Source organism: Nematostella vectensis, chromosome 1 (assembly GCF_932526225.1).
Source record: "Nematostella vectensis chromosome 1, jaNemVect1.1, whole genome shotgun sequence".
Classification (NCBI taxonomy): Eukaryota; Metazoa; Cnidaria; class Anthozoa; order Actiniaria; family Edwardsiidae; genus Nematostella; species Nematostella vectensis.
In genome coordinates, this window is record NC_064034.1 from 20054475 (window position 1) to 20070789 (window position 16315).

The 16315-nt window shown below is 44.4% G+C and overlaps 1 protein-coding gene across 1 annotated transcript; it reads right to left on the reverse strand.

Annotated features, from left to right (window-relative positions):
- Window positions 1–257: 257 nt before the first annotated feature.
- On the reverse strand, window positions 258–14977 carry LOC116605921. Its single transcript, XM_048731694.1, has 7 exons — window positions 14826–14977; window positions 13724–13754; window positions 12804–12993; window positions 6211–6517; window positions 4005–4149; window positions 1551–1874; window positions 258–1076 (listed from the first exon to the last, which is right to left on the reverse strand). The coding sequence occupies exons 1-7, from the start codon at window positions 14886–14888 to the stop codon at window positions 796–798; spliced, it is 1341 nt and encodes a 446-aa protein (XP_048587651.1). The 5' UTR covers window positions 14889–14977; the 3' UTR covers window positions 258–795.
- Between the last annotated feature and the right edge of the window lie 1338 nt (window positions 14978–16315).

The window sequence follows — 16315 nt, forward strand, 5'->3', positions numbered from 1 at the left end:
CTTTTGTATTATTTTTGGATGAATTGGATAAAACTCATAAAACCTGGACGTGACCTAAAAATCGCGCTAAAACTGCGTGCGTAGCAGCGCGGTAGAAAATTTAATAAAGAAAAAAAATTCCATAAAGAAATTGAAAAAGAAATTGGACAGAGAATTCTGGAGTGTGTGGGGGGTGGGATGGGGGGGGGGGGGGCATGAGCGTTGTAAGCTTAGTTTTTGGAACTTCATCCTACCAAGACAACACACTTTACACCAGCTGGGAGGTACCGTGGGATCTTTACTGGCTCCAATACACAATACAATCTAGGTTACAATGAATGTAAGTATATTAAAGTTTTACACAGTTGCCTCTTTGTGTGCACATTTCTTATCCAAGGCCTACGATAGTTCATCATATTATATAATATGATTATATAATAAAAGGTTTACCACTGATTTAGACTCTGAAAGCTACACATTAGTGTGATTACTAATAGTTTGTTTAAAGTTTGATAATATTGATACAACTGACATATCTTTCCGTGCATAAATGAAAACACTACAAAAATGTAATTAAGTTCACTGCACCGCATGTATCAATGATGCCAAAAGATAACACCCGCGCAGGCTAGTCCCAGGCTCTCTTACCGGGTCCCCTTTCTTTAAAAAAAAAAAACCCGTGAAGCAGCTTTGGGTCTGGGGCAGGCTCGCCCACGTGATTTCCTGTGACGTCAAAGCTCTTACTCACAGGATGACCGTAAGAAACCCGATAGGAAGGCCTGGGACAAGGGAACTGCCAGCGATTCACCATCCTATTTACACAACGGTAATAAAGTCTGACGGCTGGTAGTACTCCCAGCCTGTCTGTTGGATTGACAGGTGTCCGTCAAACTCCGTGGCCGTTGCGTTGTTCAGTTGGCATGTTCTGTTCTCTCGCGCGCTGTAGTTCACGGACTTGCATCGTTTGTCATCCACCAGACAGTAGCCCATGCACTCATGAGAGGAGGGGACATCGGTTTCGGTGTGGATCACGTGACTGGTGAGACGGTAACCGGGCCTTTGCTCGAAAATCTTGTCTGGCGCAAACATGTCTGAATCTGGAAGATTTAGAAGAAAATAAATATATCCGCATGCTCCTTTCTATTGATAGGAGCAGAACTCATTCTTGGGTATGTATCCCATGGGGATTATTTCTACCTGTTTCGAGGCATATCCTGTGATATGCATCCCGTAGGGGTAGGGGATTATGTTTACCTGTTTCGAGGCATATCTTGGGGTATGCATCTTGTGGGGGGTAGGGGAAGGGGATTATTTTTACCTGTTTCGAGGCATATCTTGCGATATGCATCCCGTGGGGGTTGGGGTAGGGAATTATGTTTACCTGTTTCGTAGCATATCTTGGGGTATGCATCTTGTGGGGGGTAGCGGTAGGGGATTATTTTTACCTGTTTCCAGGCATACCTTGGGGTATGCATCCCGACGGGGTAGGGGAAGGGGATTATTTTTACCTATTTCAAGGCATACCTTGGGGTATGCATCCCGTCGGGGTAGGGGAAGGGGATTATGTTTACCTGTTTCGAGGCATATCTGGGGATATGCATCTCGAGGTGGAAGACCCATGAACTTGTAGACGTTATAGCCATAGCATTGTCGTACCTCCACCCTCGCCTTGTGTTCACAGCAGCCACTCGCCCCACGAAAGCACAGCTCGTGTTCTACTGTCCCTTGTGCCCTTGAAGGGTGTGTCCCGTTGATCCAGACTTGGCAATCTGCCTTCAATGGGCAGCTGGACCGAATTTTCTTTGCCTTTTTGCCCTTGAAGTAGTACCAGTTGTGACTCTTTGCCTCCAGAAAACTCTTCAATATTTTATAATTGAAGCACTGTCTGAAAAGTTCTTAGAGAAAACAAAAAGTGTTATACGCGCATTTCTCGTGTAATAGAGGTTAAAACAATACAGCATTTTTGCAAGAGATGGGAGGGCAGAGTTGTTATTATGTTAGTACGGCGGGACGGGTATTCATAATATCAGTATGGGGTGTTGTTCAAAATGTACATAATGTTTCATGATGTTGGCATCGGTGGGACATTAATGGATCGGCGAATTTGGGGAGCCCTCGTCGGCATTTGTCTAGGGATACGATGGTGCCACTCCTTGTGAGCCTATCTGCACCGCAGGGAATGACGGTGCAGTCAGACTTGAGAATGGCAGTCCCTGACGCACTTGGTGCAAGTGAAGACAGAAGACTGTTGAATCTTTTGCTGCCTCTGCTTCCTCCTGGTTCTCTTCTGGGCGGCAATCTCGTTCCGCTCAGCCTCTGCGAATGCCGTGCCCTGCCTAACTGCAAGTCAGCGATCATCAGCTTGGCTCTCTCATGAGTTGGGGGTCGATGGAGCACTGTTTAATGTTCCTCTTGCAGATGTCCTTGAACCGCAGTCTCAGGCGCCTTCTTGTTCTTTGGTCTACAGCCAGCTCACCATAGAGAAGGTCTTTGGGAATGATTATAGTCTGCATGATGCTCATGTTGGCTCGATTCAGCACCTGTCTGTGTTTGGGACCTTGTCCTGCCACTTAAAATATGCAGTATGCGCCGCAGGCACCTCATGTGGAAGGTGTTGAGCTTGTTTTTTGCCTGAGCACGCAGGCTTGGTAGACGCACAGTCTGGTCATCTCGATGAGGCTGGAGTTGTTCTACACTCGCTTGTTCAGTTTGCCCATGCTTGCAGCTGCCTTGTTGATCTCCAAGTCGATGGACAGTGTGTTAGGGATCGTGGATTTGAGGTAGGTGAAGTTCTCCGCAACCTCAAGGGTGTACTTTTTAATAGCGATTGTTGGGGGTTTTCTCAGTACCCAGGACCAGATTTTGCACTGTTGAAGTCTTGTGCTTCACTAACTTTGTAAGGTCGATGAAGGCGATGTAGAGTGGCATGTGCTGCGTCTGACACCTTTCCTGTGGCTGACGTAGAGAGAAGATCAAGTCTGCTGTTGATCGGCTAGCACTGAAGCCACACTGGATGTCTAGCTTCTCTATGACTGGTAGGTCTGGGATGGCGTTGAGAGCTACGTCCGTGACAGTGACTTGAGGAGGGTAGTCTTGGATGGGGTTGGACCTGTTGCCTTCTTGATGCACTCGTACATTGCTCTTGCATCCCCTGACTCTGCAGCTGTCTGTACACTGTTGCAGAGGTTCAGCCAGTAGGTAAGGACACAGTGACGGGCGGTCTGCTTAACTTTGTCCCTAGCAGTCCGTAGGGCTTGAAGAGCTCTTGAGCTGGGCTTCTCCTCAGTCACGGGCTCCATTTCCTCTCGATGGGCCTCGCACCAGTCGGCGCTCTTCGGCTCTTTCTTCCCGTAGGCAGTAATTGCGGAGTTGTACACAGCGTCACGGAGGCGGGGCCACATGGAATTGATGGGGTCATCTCCTGCCGCTCCCTCGTCGAGAGCGTCTTTGAAACTGTTAATAAACTGCTGGGTTCTCACAGGTATGCTGACACAGCTGGCATTGATGCGCGGACGACCCTTCTTTTTTGAGTGGTGCAGCCTCTCTTTCGATGACTCTGGAGTGTCCTCTCAAGTGGAGCTACAGAGCCTGAGCAGGGTAATATCGAGGGACAGCTGTTGCCCATGCAGCAGTTCCCTCCCTCCGCGAAGTTGAAGGATCCAAGGGGGGACAAAATCAATACAGCTTGGCACCAGCTGCGCCACAGGAGTTACTGGTCCTGACAATGCAAGGGCAGGCTGCCTTTGGTACTCCAGCATCGGATTTTCCGTCAGGATTTAGCCAGGACTTCCTTTCCCCTGAGGGGGTATGCCGCAAGGCAACGGAGGTTTAGAATTTAAGTTTCCCTCTTCTAAGCGAGCTACCATCCGAAATTGACCAGCCCCACCTCTCCGAACGTTTTTTTGCAGAATTTTAGGGTAGGAGGTATCAGTCAATTGATCGCTAACCCATATACCCCCTAACATAGCCTATACCTATACCCCCATATATAGCCTTATATGCTCTGGCAAAAATAGGAGAGTTACCTTTTCTGATGCACATGTCCCTGGCTGCGTTCACTTGGTCAGGGCTGAGAGCCTGGTCATATAACTGGAAACAGTACATGCGGGCTTTTATCCCATATGTGCCACCAGGGAGTAATCTTACTCCGTAGTTTTTCCCGAAGCGAAGCTATGAAGTGAGATAATTCCCGGTCAGTGGTTTGATAAAGGTGTAAAACCTGGAATTTACATTGATCATTGTGTTTGTCACTTCTTTTGGATAAGTAAGTTAAGCTAAAGGTCCCGGACGGAAAACAAACAATACTAATTATAGCTTAAAGCGGCATTGTCCCAGTTCACTTTTGGAGGGCACGCAAACCTCAACCGACAAAAGAATGTATTAGAACCCGCGTTGTAGGCGACTTACTACAGTACCAGAAGTTCGACACCTCTCCACTTTGCGCTTTTGCTACACGGTATTACATTAGGTGACGTCATATCTTGGAGAGACCACGCCCTAACTTCAAAATATTTTTGAATATATGAGCTTTCATCCTTCCTTGATAATGTAGTGCATTTATATCCACAAATCAGTGCAATGCGCTCGCGCAAAGTGGAGAGGTGTCGAACTTCTGTTACTTTAGTAAGTCGCCTTAATAGGCCATCCGCTCTAAATTATCAGTCACATCCTCAAAGAATCTTCCTATAGACACACTGCTTTTACAATTTAGAAATCAATCAACCAGAAGTAAACTGGTGACATTGCTGTTTACAGGCTGGTTTTCATATGATTCATATTTTTTGAGTGCTCGAATCAGGTATATTGGTAGGTATAGGTAGGTAGGTAATGCAGGTATATTGACCGTACGATAGCATTGCCATGGTAAAGTAGTTTCCATATGATCACACTCGTCGGACACGTCGCATAAGGTCACAGGTTAAGGCTATGTTTACACGGTGCCGGACGAATTTTCATCCGCTCACTAATTTATACGTACGTCGTGTTTTCACGGAACCGGACGAATATCACACTTGGTCAGCGGTTTTCTGCAAACAGCAGCTACTCACAAAGTTTTCCCACCCAAGAGAAACCCGGCCAGGTCTTACCCAAAACTTTGTTTGTTTGTCTGTTCTTTTTCACCGCGGTGTTTTTTCGGTGTTGTTGCATGAAAACTGCCTTCAAAATTCGTCGTTTATTGGCCTGATAAGCCACATTCTCTGCAAAACCGACACGATAATGTTGCTCATCATTGCAACAACATTTGGTAGTATTCCAAGCAGTATTGGTATCATTTTGAGATGAAAATAACGGCCTCCACCAAGGTTGTTCATCTACTGAGCAGCCAGGCAGTTATGCCACCGCGCCTAAAATCATCGGTAGCGTACGAAAATTCGTCCGGTTGTGGTGTTTACACGATTCAAGGCAGTTAGATAATTCATCCGGTCGAAAATTTGTCCTCGAATTTACCGTAAGAATTTTCGTACGGTTAGGCGTCTCTTTTTTCGTACGGTTAGGGTGGTCCCGTGTAAACGGTACGCGTAACCGTACGAATTATTGAGCGGACGAAAAGTTCGTCCGGCACCGTGTAAACATAGCCTTAGTTTCTATAATCGCACACGTTCACTTGAATTCCAGTGCGATCATATGAAAACCAGATTCTCCATCGCACAAGACCAAAATGTGCCGTGACCATTTCAATCCGGGGTGATAATATGGAAAGCCTAAACCAGGGGGTGAAGTTTGGGGAGAGGTGGGTAGTGGTTTCAGGGGGAGGTGTGGTTGGTGGTTTCAGGGGGAGGTGTGTGTGGTGGTTCCAAATCCTTAAGAGCTATTTATAAGAACGCGGAAAAAGTTTGTATGTATAGGATTTTAGACTGTTTAACAAATTTGATGACGGTTGCATAAGTACCGCTTGAAACCCGCTTGAAAAAACGTTCATATATAAAGAAACATCCGCTCAGAAAAGTGAGGGGGCGCCCTCCCTTCCGCCGGTCCTGTAAGCGACGGTCCTAATTCAGCGCATTACCTCTTTATATCAGTAGTGAATCTGGCTGGGGTTATCGTGTTTAAAGACAAACGAAAATTAAAGCTAAATAGGTCCAGAATACAAAGAGTGTGCTAGAAATTCGCCACCAAATTTATTTTTTTAAAAACCTCGCACCACCCTCTGGATCCCCTCCCCTGCAAAGCGGTTCGACGATCTCTGTCTAGTGTTTGCATAAGCATTAAAACCCCTCATTTAAGCCTCACCTCGTAATTAGTAGCAATTTCATGAGTACCGATATTCTTCTCTGCAACTTTAGTACCATTAACGTAGAGCCTTTGCAGGCCAGTGGAGTAGTCATATGTGAACCCCACATGGTGCCAGGTGTTGGTAGTGAGGTTGCTGTATGTAGAGGCACCGTATGTTTTTGCTGTGCCACGTTCTGGTATCTGCAGGTATAGTTCGGTCGGTGTGCGAAACCAGAAGTGTACCCCCTTAAGACTGTTATTGTCGTATTGAAAAATTGGGCCTGCAGTTTCCTGGCGTATCCAGATAAGCGCAGTAATGGAATACCTGTGTTGATAAACGAAGATGGAATGGATGTGTTAAAAACCACGACCGATCTTACCATACCAACCTTACCATACTTTACCACACCACATTACGTCCCACCGTACTACACAAATATCTTTTCTTGACATGTCAAAACTTACAACACCAAACCACACTTTACCACACCAACCAACACCTTACCATACCAAACAACACCTTACCACCCCACATCTTGCCACAACACAACTTAACCACATTACACCTTACCACACCACACCTTACCAGACCACACCACACCTTACCACGCCACGACTAACTACAGCACACCTCACAATACAAAACCTTACCATACAACACCTTACTACACCTCATCATACCAAACCACACCTTACCACACCACACCTTACCACAACACACCTTACCACAACACACCTTACCACACCACACCCCACAATACAAAACCTTACCATACAATACCTTTCCACGCTACGGCTTACTACAGCATACCTTACTAAACCTCATCATACCAAATCACACCTTACCACACCACACCTTACCACAACACACCTTACCACAACACACCTTACCACAACACACCTTACCACACCACACCCCACAATACAAAACTTTACCATACAATACCTTTCCACGCTACGGCTTACTACAGCATACCTTACTACACCTCAACATACAAAACCACACCTTACCACACCACACCTTACCACACCACACCTTACCACACCACACCTTACCACAACACACCTTAACACATCACACCTTACCACACCTCAGCAAACCAAAGCACGCCGTACCATACCTTCCCTTACTACACCACACCACACCAAACCCGACCACACCACACCATACCAAACCTTTACAAAACCACAGCTTACCATGCCTCCACTTACCACTCTACAACTTTTCACACCACAATTTACTACGCCACACCTTATCACACATCACCTTACCAAATATCACCATACCATACCACACCTTACCACACCACGGCACACCAAAGAACGCCGTACCATACCTCCTCTTACACACCAAACCTGACCACACCACACCATACCAAACCTTACCACATTACACACACCACATATAACCACACTACATCACACCTTATCACACCACAACTTACTACGCATCACCTTACCACACCACAACTTACCCACTACACCACATCACCCCTAACTACGCCACACCATACCACACCACACTATACCATCCCACACCTTACTACACCACACCTTGCTACAAACCACCTTACCATACCGCACCATACCACACACCTTACCACACAACAACTTACTACACCACAACTTACCATACCACACCTCATTTTACAACACCACAATTTCTTACACCATACCTTACTACGCCACAACTTACTACACCGTACTTTACTACACACCACCTTACCAAATATCACCATACCACACCACACCTTACCACACCACACCTTACCACACCACACCTTACCACAACACACCTTAACACATCACACCTTACCACACCTCAGCAAACCAAAGCACGTCGTACCATACCTTCCCTTACTACACCACACCACACCAAACCCGACCACACCACACCATACCAAACCTTTACAAAACCACAGCTTACCATGCCTCCACTTACCACTCTACAACTTTTCACACCACAATTTACTACGCCACACCTTATCACACATCACCTTACCAAATATCACCATACCATACCACACCTTACCACACCACGGCACACCAAAGAACGCCGTACCATACCTCCTCTTACACACCAAACCTGACCACACCACACCATACCAAACCTTACCACATTACACACACCACATATAACCACACTACATCACACCTTATCACACCACAACTTACTACGCATCACCTTACCACACCACAACTTACCCACTACACCACATCACCCCTAGCTACGCCACACCATACCACACCACACTATACCATCCCACACCTTACTACACCACACCTTGCTACAAACCACCTTACCATACCGCACCATACCACACACCTTACCACACAACAACTTACTACACCACAACTTACCATACCACACCTCATTTTACAACACCACAATTTCTTACACCATACCTTACTACGCCACAACTTACTACACCGTACTTTACTACACACCACCTTACCAAATATCACCACACCACGCCACGCCACATCACACCTTACCACACCACACCTTACCACAACACACCTTAACACATCACACCTTACCACACCTCAGCAAACCAAAGCACGTCGTACCATACCTTCCCTTACTACACCACACCACACCAAACCACACCACACCATACCAAACCTTTACAAAACCACAGCTTACCATGCCTCCACTTACCACTCTACAACTTTTCACACCACAATTTACTACGCCACACCTTATCACACATCACCTTACCAAATATCACCATACCATACCACACCTTACCACACCACGGCACACCAAAGAACGCCGTACCATACCTCCTCTTACACACCAAACCTGACCACACCACACCATACCAAACCTTACCACATTACACACACCACATATAACCACACTACATCACACCTTATCACACCACAACTTACTACGCATCACCTTACCACACCACAACTTACCCACTACACCACATCACCCCTAACTACGCCACACCATACCACACCACACTATACCATCCCACACCTTACTACACCACACCTTGCTACAAACCACCTTACCATACCGAACCATACCACACACCTTACCACACAACAACTTACTACACCACAACTTACCATACCACACCTCATTTTACAACACCACAATTTCTTACACCATACCTTACTACGCCACAACTTACTACACCATACTTTACTACACACCACCTTACCAAATATCACCACACCACGCCACGCCACATCACACCTTACCATACCACACAATACCTTACCACACCACACCTTACTACGCCACACCTTACCACACTACACCTTACTACGCCACACATTACCACACTACACCTTACTACGCCACACCTTACCACACTACACCTTACTACGCCACACCTTACCACACTACACCTTACTACGCCACACCTTACCACACCACACCTTACTACGCCACACCTTACCACACTACACCTTACTACGCCACACCTTACCACACCACACCTTACTACGCCACACCTTACCACACTACACCTTACTGCGCCACACCTTACCACACTACACCTTACTACGCCACACCTTACCACACCACACCTTACCGCCACACCTTACCACACTACACCTTACTACGCCACACCTTACCACACTACACCTTACCACGCCACACCTTACCACGCCACACCTTACCACACTACACCTTAATACGCCACACCTTACCACACCACACCTTACTACGCCACACCTTACCACACTACACCTTACTACACCACACCTTACCACACTACAGCTTACTACGCCACACCTTACCACACCACACCTTACCACACTACACATTACCACACTACACCTTACTACGCCACACCTTACCACACTACACCTTACCACACTACACCTTACTACGCCACACCTTACCACACCACACCTTACCACACTACACCAAACCACAACCTTACCATACAGAGCTTTACCATGCCACACCTTACTCTCACCTTACCACACCATGCCACACCTTACTCTCACCTTACCAAACCATGCCACACCTGATTCTCACCTTACCACACCATGCCACACCTTACTCTCACCTTACCACACCATGCCACACCTTACTCTCACCTTAGCACACCATGCCACACCTTACTCTCACCTTACCACACCATGCCACACCTTACTCTCACCTTACCACACCATGCCACACCTTACTCTCACCTTACCACACCATGCCACACCTTTCTCTCACCTTACCACACCATGCCACACCTTACTCTCACCTTACCACACCATGCCACACCTTACCCTCACCTTACCACACCATGCCACACCTTACCCTCACCTTACCACACCATGCCACACCTTACTCTCACCTTACCACACCACACCTTTTTACGCCACAACTTACCACATTTCATTTTTATCATACCACACCATACTAGGCCACACCAAAACACCTTACCACACTACTACACCTTACTATGCCACACCTTACCACACCACACCTTACCACACTACACCAAACCACAACCTTACCATACAGAGCTTTACCATGCCACACCTTACTCTCACCTTACCACACCATGCCACACCTTACTCTCACCTTACCACACCATGCCACACCTGATTCTCACCTTACCACACCATGCCACACCTTACTCTCACCTTACCACACCATGCCACACCTTACTCCCACCTTACCACACCATGCCACACCTTACTCTCACCTTACCACACCATGCCACACCTTACCACTCCTTACCACATCACGCCTTACTAAACTGCACCTTACCACACCACACCTAACACCTAACATACCTATATATATATATATATATATATATATATATATATATATATATATATATCAGGAATCAATGTTAGTTATCAATATAAAAAGTTATCAGATATATGTTTCTGAATTAATGATTTAAAAATGCTCTTCTTAAAACTTGACAATGTCTTTTTATTTCTAATGCTGGTTTCTATGGCGTTCGACTCCTTTATTGTTCTGACTGCGAATGTTCGCCCTCCTTCCGACTCACGTTTATAACTAGGACATATCAAATTTATTTTCGAAAATCTTGTCTGTCCTAAAAGATGTCAGAGTTTTTAATAAGTAATCTGTCTAAATATATTGGAGTGTTAAGGTTTGGATTTACGCGCTTATAGGTGATAACATTTCTTTTTATATATGATTGCTTAGTGAAAGGCAGCCAGCTAAGGGTGTTGAATAGAGTAATTGTTGGTGTTAGTCTGTCAGCATCTAGAATAATACGCGCTGCTCTTTTCTGAAGCTTAAGAATACTTAGTAAACAATCCTTACTACAGCTATCCCACACCATACTCCCATACATGAGGGTAGGTCTTATGACCACCCGTTGGTGGCGTTTTAAGAAGGGACTTATATGTATTACTAGTCCTATACGTTTTGAAAGTTTTTTCCTTAGCTCGTCTATATGTACCTCAAAAGTCATTTGACTGTCCAAGGTAATGCCTATTAGCTTATACGAAGAAATCTCTTCAATCATGGAATCTCCGATTCTTAAGTCCAAACATAGCGGGATATCTTTTAACCTTCCTTCTATCCATTTCCCCGTGACAAGCATAGCCTTGGTCTTTGCGTTGTTAACGTACATTTTATTTCTGGACGCCCACTCGTCGACTGCCGCCAGGTCGTTATTTAAGGAGACAGTCAGACTATGGATCTTGGAGTAGTGTGTGCTTGCAGTAACTGTTGTGTCATCTGTATATATGTCAACAGAAGAGTGTCACAGATGTAGCGGCATGTCATTTACAAATAACAATAGCAAAATCGGCCCTAGGACGCTGCCTTGAGGTACACCTTGTTTAACCATACGGGACTCAGAGCGCTCACCATTCAGAGCAACAAATTGCTGTCTGTCCGTAAGATATGACTTGAACCAAAGAGATGCTGGCTCACTCAGCTTTTCCAGAAGGAGCTGATGGTCGACAACATCAAAAGCCTTCCTGAAATCTACAAATACCATCCCGGACACCTGGTCACGATCGAGATTGAATAGAACTTCATCTGTCAACTTAATCAAAGCAGACTCGGTGGAATGTCCGGCACGGAAGCCTGATTGTAGTTCATATAGTAGTCCATTCTCTAAAAGGTAATCCATAAAGGATGTAGCTGTGTGTTTTTCGAGTATCTTGGACATAACAGAGAGCACTGAAATAGGCCTATAATCATCACGGTTACCATGCTCCCCGTCTTTGAACAGAGGTGAGACTCTCGCTACTTTCCACTTGGCTGAAAAACAGTTCTTTTCAATGGACATGTTGAAAAGCCTTGTTAGGTGTCTTGAGAATACTGGAGAGACCATCTTGAGCACTTTAACGCCTATTTCGTCTGGGCCGGTAGCTTTAGAGGATGACACACCACGCCTTAACACCCTACACCACACCTTACCACACCACACCTTGCTACGCCACACCTTACCACACCACACCGCACCTTGCTACGCCACACCTTTGCACACTACACCACTCCTTATCACACCACACCTTACCTCGCCACACCTTACCACACCTTACCTCGCCACACCTTACCAAATCTCACCAGGTAACACCACACAAAATGGCGTATCTAGCCTCGAATAGCCTCGCCTTGCGACTGGGGCCTAATAGGGCCTAGTGTGTCTTACCTTGTGTCTATTTGATCACTTCCAGGTAATTGGATGGGTGTATAAATAAAAAGAGAGGCACCATCTCTGTCTCCGTAAGGTCCGTAAGCCTTGGAGATAAAAGCCGGGTCCATAGGAAGCCCGATACCAGTCCTATCCTCGAATCCGTATGGCCAGGAGAAGTTGTACAAACCGATAGGCTTTGGCATTGCTACAAGAACAGTACCAAATGCAACTTAGTCTATTTGAAACGCGTTAAATTTTCCCATAAGGCAATCAAAAGGATAAAAACTACAGGTGGTAGCACGCGAGTAACAAAGGGAATGTGGAGGGGGTGGTGGTGTGGAAACACCAGTTTCACGATATTTCCCCCTAATTTACTGTTTCTAAACGATATTTATGGCGACATTTAAACAAAAATATTAAAAAGAAATGAAGATAACCAGGAATGTGACTTTCCACATCATTATCATCATCATCATCATCATCATCATCATCATCATCATCATCATCATCATCATCATCATCATCATCGTCATCGTCATCGTCACCGTCATCGTCATCGTCATCGTCATCGTCATCGTCACCGTCATCGTCATATTCGTGGTAGTAGTGGTTGTCGTCGTCGTCTTTGTCGTTGTTGTTGTTGTTGTTGTTATTATTATTATTATTATTTTTTGAACCCTGACACCACCTTTCAGGTGCCCGCCTACGAAGACGTTTTCATTAAGGTGAGAAGCAAATAGTTTTTGAATCTTTATCTAAGGAGAACACAATCAATCACCACCTGCAAGGCGTACGCAAACCATGAATACTACTCGTGCTTTTTTTAAGAAGATATTTGATTTTCGGATATAATTAACATTTTCTGTAATTGGTTTGAGGGAACATAGATAATAATTGAAAAGCCTAAACTCGAGTGAACTTGTCTCAATTCTCACCTTTTGTCACTGCGCTTCTCAACGATGCAAGCTGAAAATTAATATGAAGTCAACATTGCAACTTTGAACAATCATAATTACTTAGGTACACATTTAAATTTGACGCTTTCGAAATTTCCCGACAACTTTAGGTTTGATCTGTTGAGAGTTATCGAGAATAGACTGCAGGACATTTCTTTATTTACTCTTCCTCGTTTTGAGCGCGGGTTCGCGTTTTTTCTTCAATTAGGTTCGCGTTTGGTGCTTATTGAAGGAGTGAGTCAGAAAAACGATTTTAATTGTAAAAAAGGGACGCTCTGAAGAAACAAGTCAACAAGTCATAAACAACGAACTACACATGGCTTCTCCACATCCTTAATAGATGAAATGTAATGCCGTAAGGCCACATACAAAATGGTCGTTTATGGTCATTGCCCCAGTACCTATTTGTGCCGCGTACAACTTTATTTCTTATTTTAATTCTTTCTCTGTAAAACCTATAGAATCATGTGAATTTTAGACACCTAATCAGGCCATCCATGAAAGTATGTTCGGGAATCCCTTTTACTGCAATAACAAATGTCGAATAGTGTCTGATTGGATGAATCATTTGTCTCTGCGAGAAAAGGCTAATTTTGAGATTCAAAGAAAATAAGACATTAAAGAAAAACAGAAAAATGAAAATAAAAACTGCCCGCCCCTATTCTCCCGAAAAAGAAAAGGCGGCCATAACTGTAATCTTTTTTTGTTTGTTTTCATTTGCCCTTATAACAGAGTAATGCTCTCATCTAAAAGGCAAATAATTTTAAATTTGAAGATTCATTTATAGTATGAAAAATTTTCACGGACCTATCAATGAAATAAGTTGATTATCTAAGCGCTTTTCAAAATACGTCTTTTTTATAACCGTGTCCTTTTATCAGACAGTTTGACATTTAGAATATTATTCAAGAGAAACTTGGTTAAATACTTTATCTTTTTTCGAAAATGTCGCGACAAGCGAAGCGGGGAGGCTCTGGGCGGGCAAGTAGCTTTTTTCAGTTCTCGAATTACACTTCTTTATGCTAGTTTAATTTGTTTAATGGCTCTAAGACGAAGAAAGGAGCTCTAAGACGATTCCTACCTGAAAAAGCAGACAGATAAGAAGTCTCAGAACTGGCAGAACTGCTCTTCTGGCCGCCGGCATTCTGACTCTTGGAAACCTTCCTCTGACAGGGAAAACTGATCTGATGTGTGATGAAGAATGTGTTAAAGTTTGGTTAAGCTCGCAGCTGAAGCAATGATCATTAAGAATTTATTTCTTCATTAACTCCAACAGATGCTTTCTTTTATTCTTTTTTCTTCTTTTCCTTTTATTCTTTTCTGTTTTCATTTTTCCTCTTCTCTTTGACCAATCACGTTATTTGGGGTAAAATGCTATTCGCGGTATGTGTGTTATTTTTAAAACCCAATTATCCCAATTATTAGATTAGAGAAACTTCACTCTTGGTTTTATTCCATTTATCGGGATCGACTGTAATAACGAACATTTTTCATTAAAAAACTTCTCTTTGCTAATTATAATTAACAATTTTAATGGAAGGTCTAAGGCAGGTGTGTGGAGTGATAACCGGCGCAGGGCTCGCATCCCTTCTCCCTTCCCCAGCCGCCAAAGCGGTTTTCTTATCTGCTTACCAAAGAACTTTAGACTATTTTTATTAAAGCTTTACCGACAAACGTATTTGCATATTTATTGCATAGCTTTCAAACTCACTTTAAGAAAAATCTGAAAAAATACAGTGAATGTATCAGAATTACCAAGAAAGCTAATGCGGGAGTATACTGTAATATGGATATTTTCAAGAAAATTAGGCTTGAGAAAAGGTTCAAAATCTTGAGACTCCCGCCTAATGCGGGAGAGTTGACAGCTGTGTTATTAGTGTATTCATTTTATCCTTTTTTGTATCCCAAACTGATATAGCTGCTCTTTGTACTTTTTTCACCTCTCCTCATTATCTCCCGGCCTTTTCCATTTTTCCCCTTTGAACCCTTGCTAGGTCCACCCCCTCCCCCCTTCCCCCGCCTTCTCTTCCTAAGCAAATAAAGCGCATGTCTTTTCTTTTACCACCCGAGCCCTCGACCATTACGGTATTCCTGTGGACCGTGTTAGACCTAAAACCTCCGAATGATACCACGCATGCGTTAGAGCCCGGCAAAACAGCAAAACACAATCTCGTTCCCAGAGCCCACGTACCTTTGTGCCATCGGCAAGGTTTGCTCTGGGATAATCAATTTCTAGGGCGATTCTTATTGGCTCTCGAGCTTGCTTTAGTGAGCATGCGCAAATAAAACGGAAGTGAATAGAACAATGGAAAAGCTTGCCACACATTTTGAAAAAAAAAATTGCAGAGAAAACCCCAACAAACCAGCGTATACATTTAAAACCAAATTATATCATTGCTGCTACAAACTTTTAGTGCCATACAATAAATATTTGTAGCATTTTGGGTCTTCCAACATAGAGGGAGGCCTTGTGGAAAGCCTATGGGAAATTACGGGAAATGTAGAAGTGTGCGAAGTCGTAATAATATATATGCCGGCCAGGTTCTCGGCGGATTGACTTGAAAAAGTGCT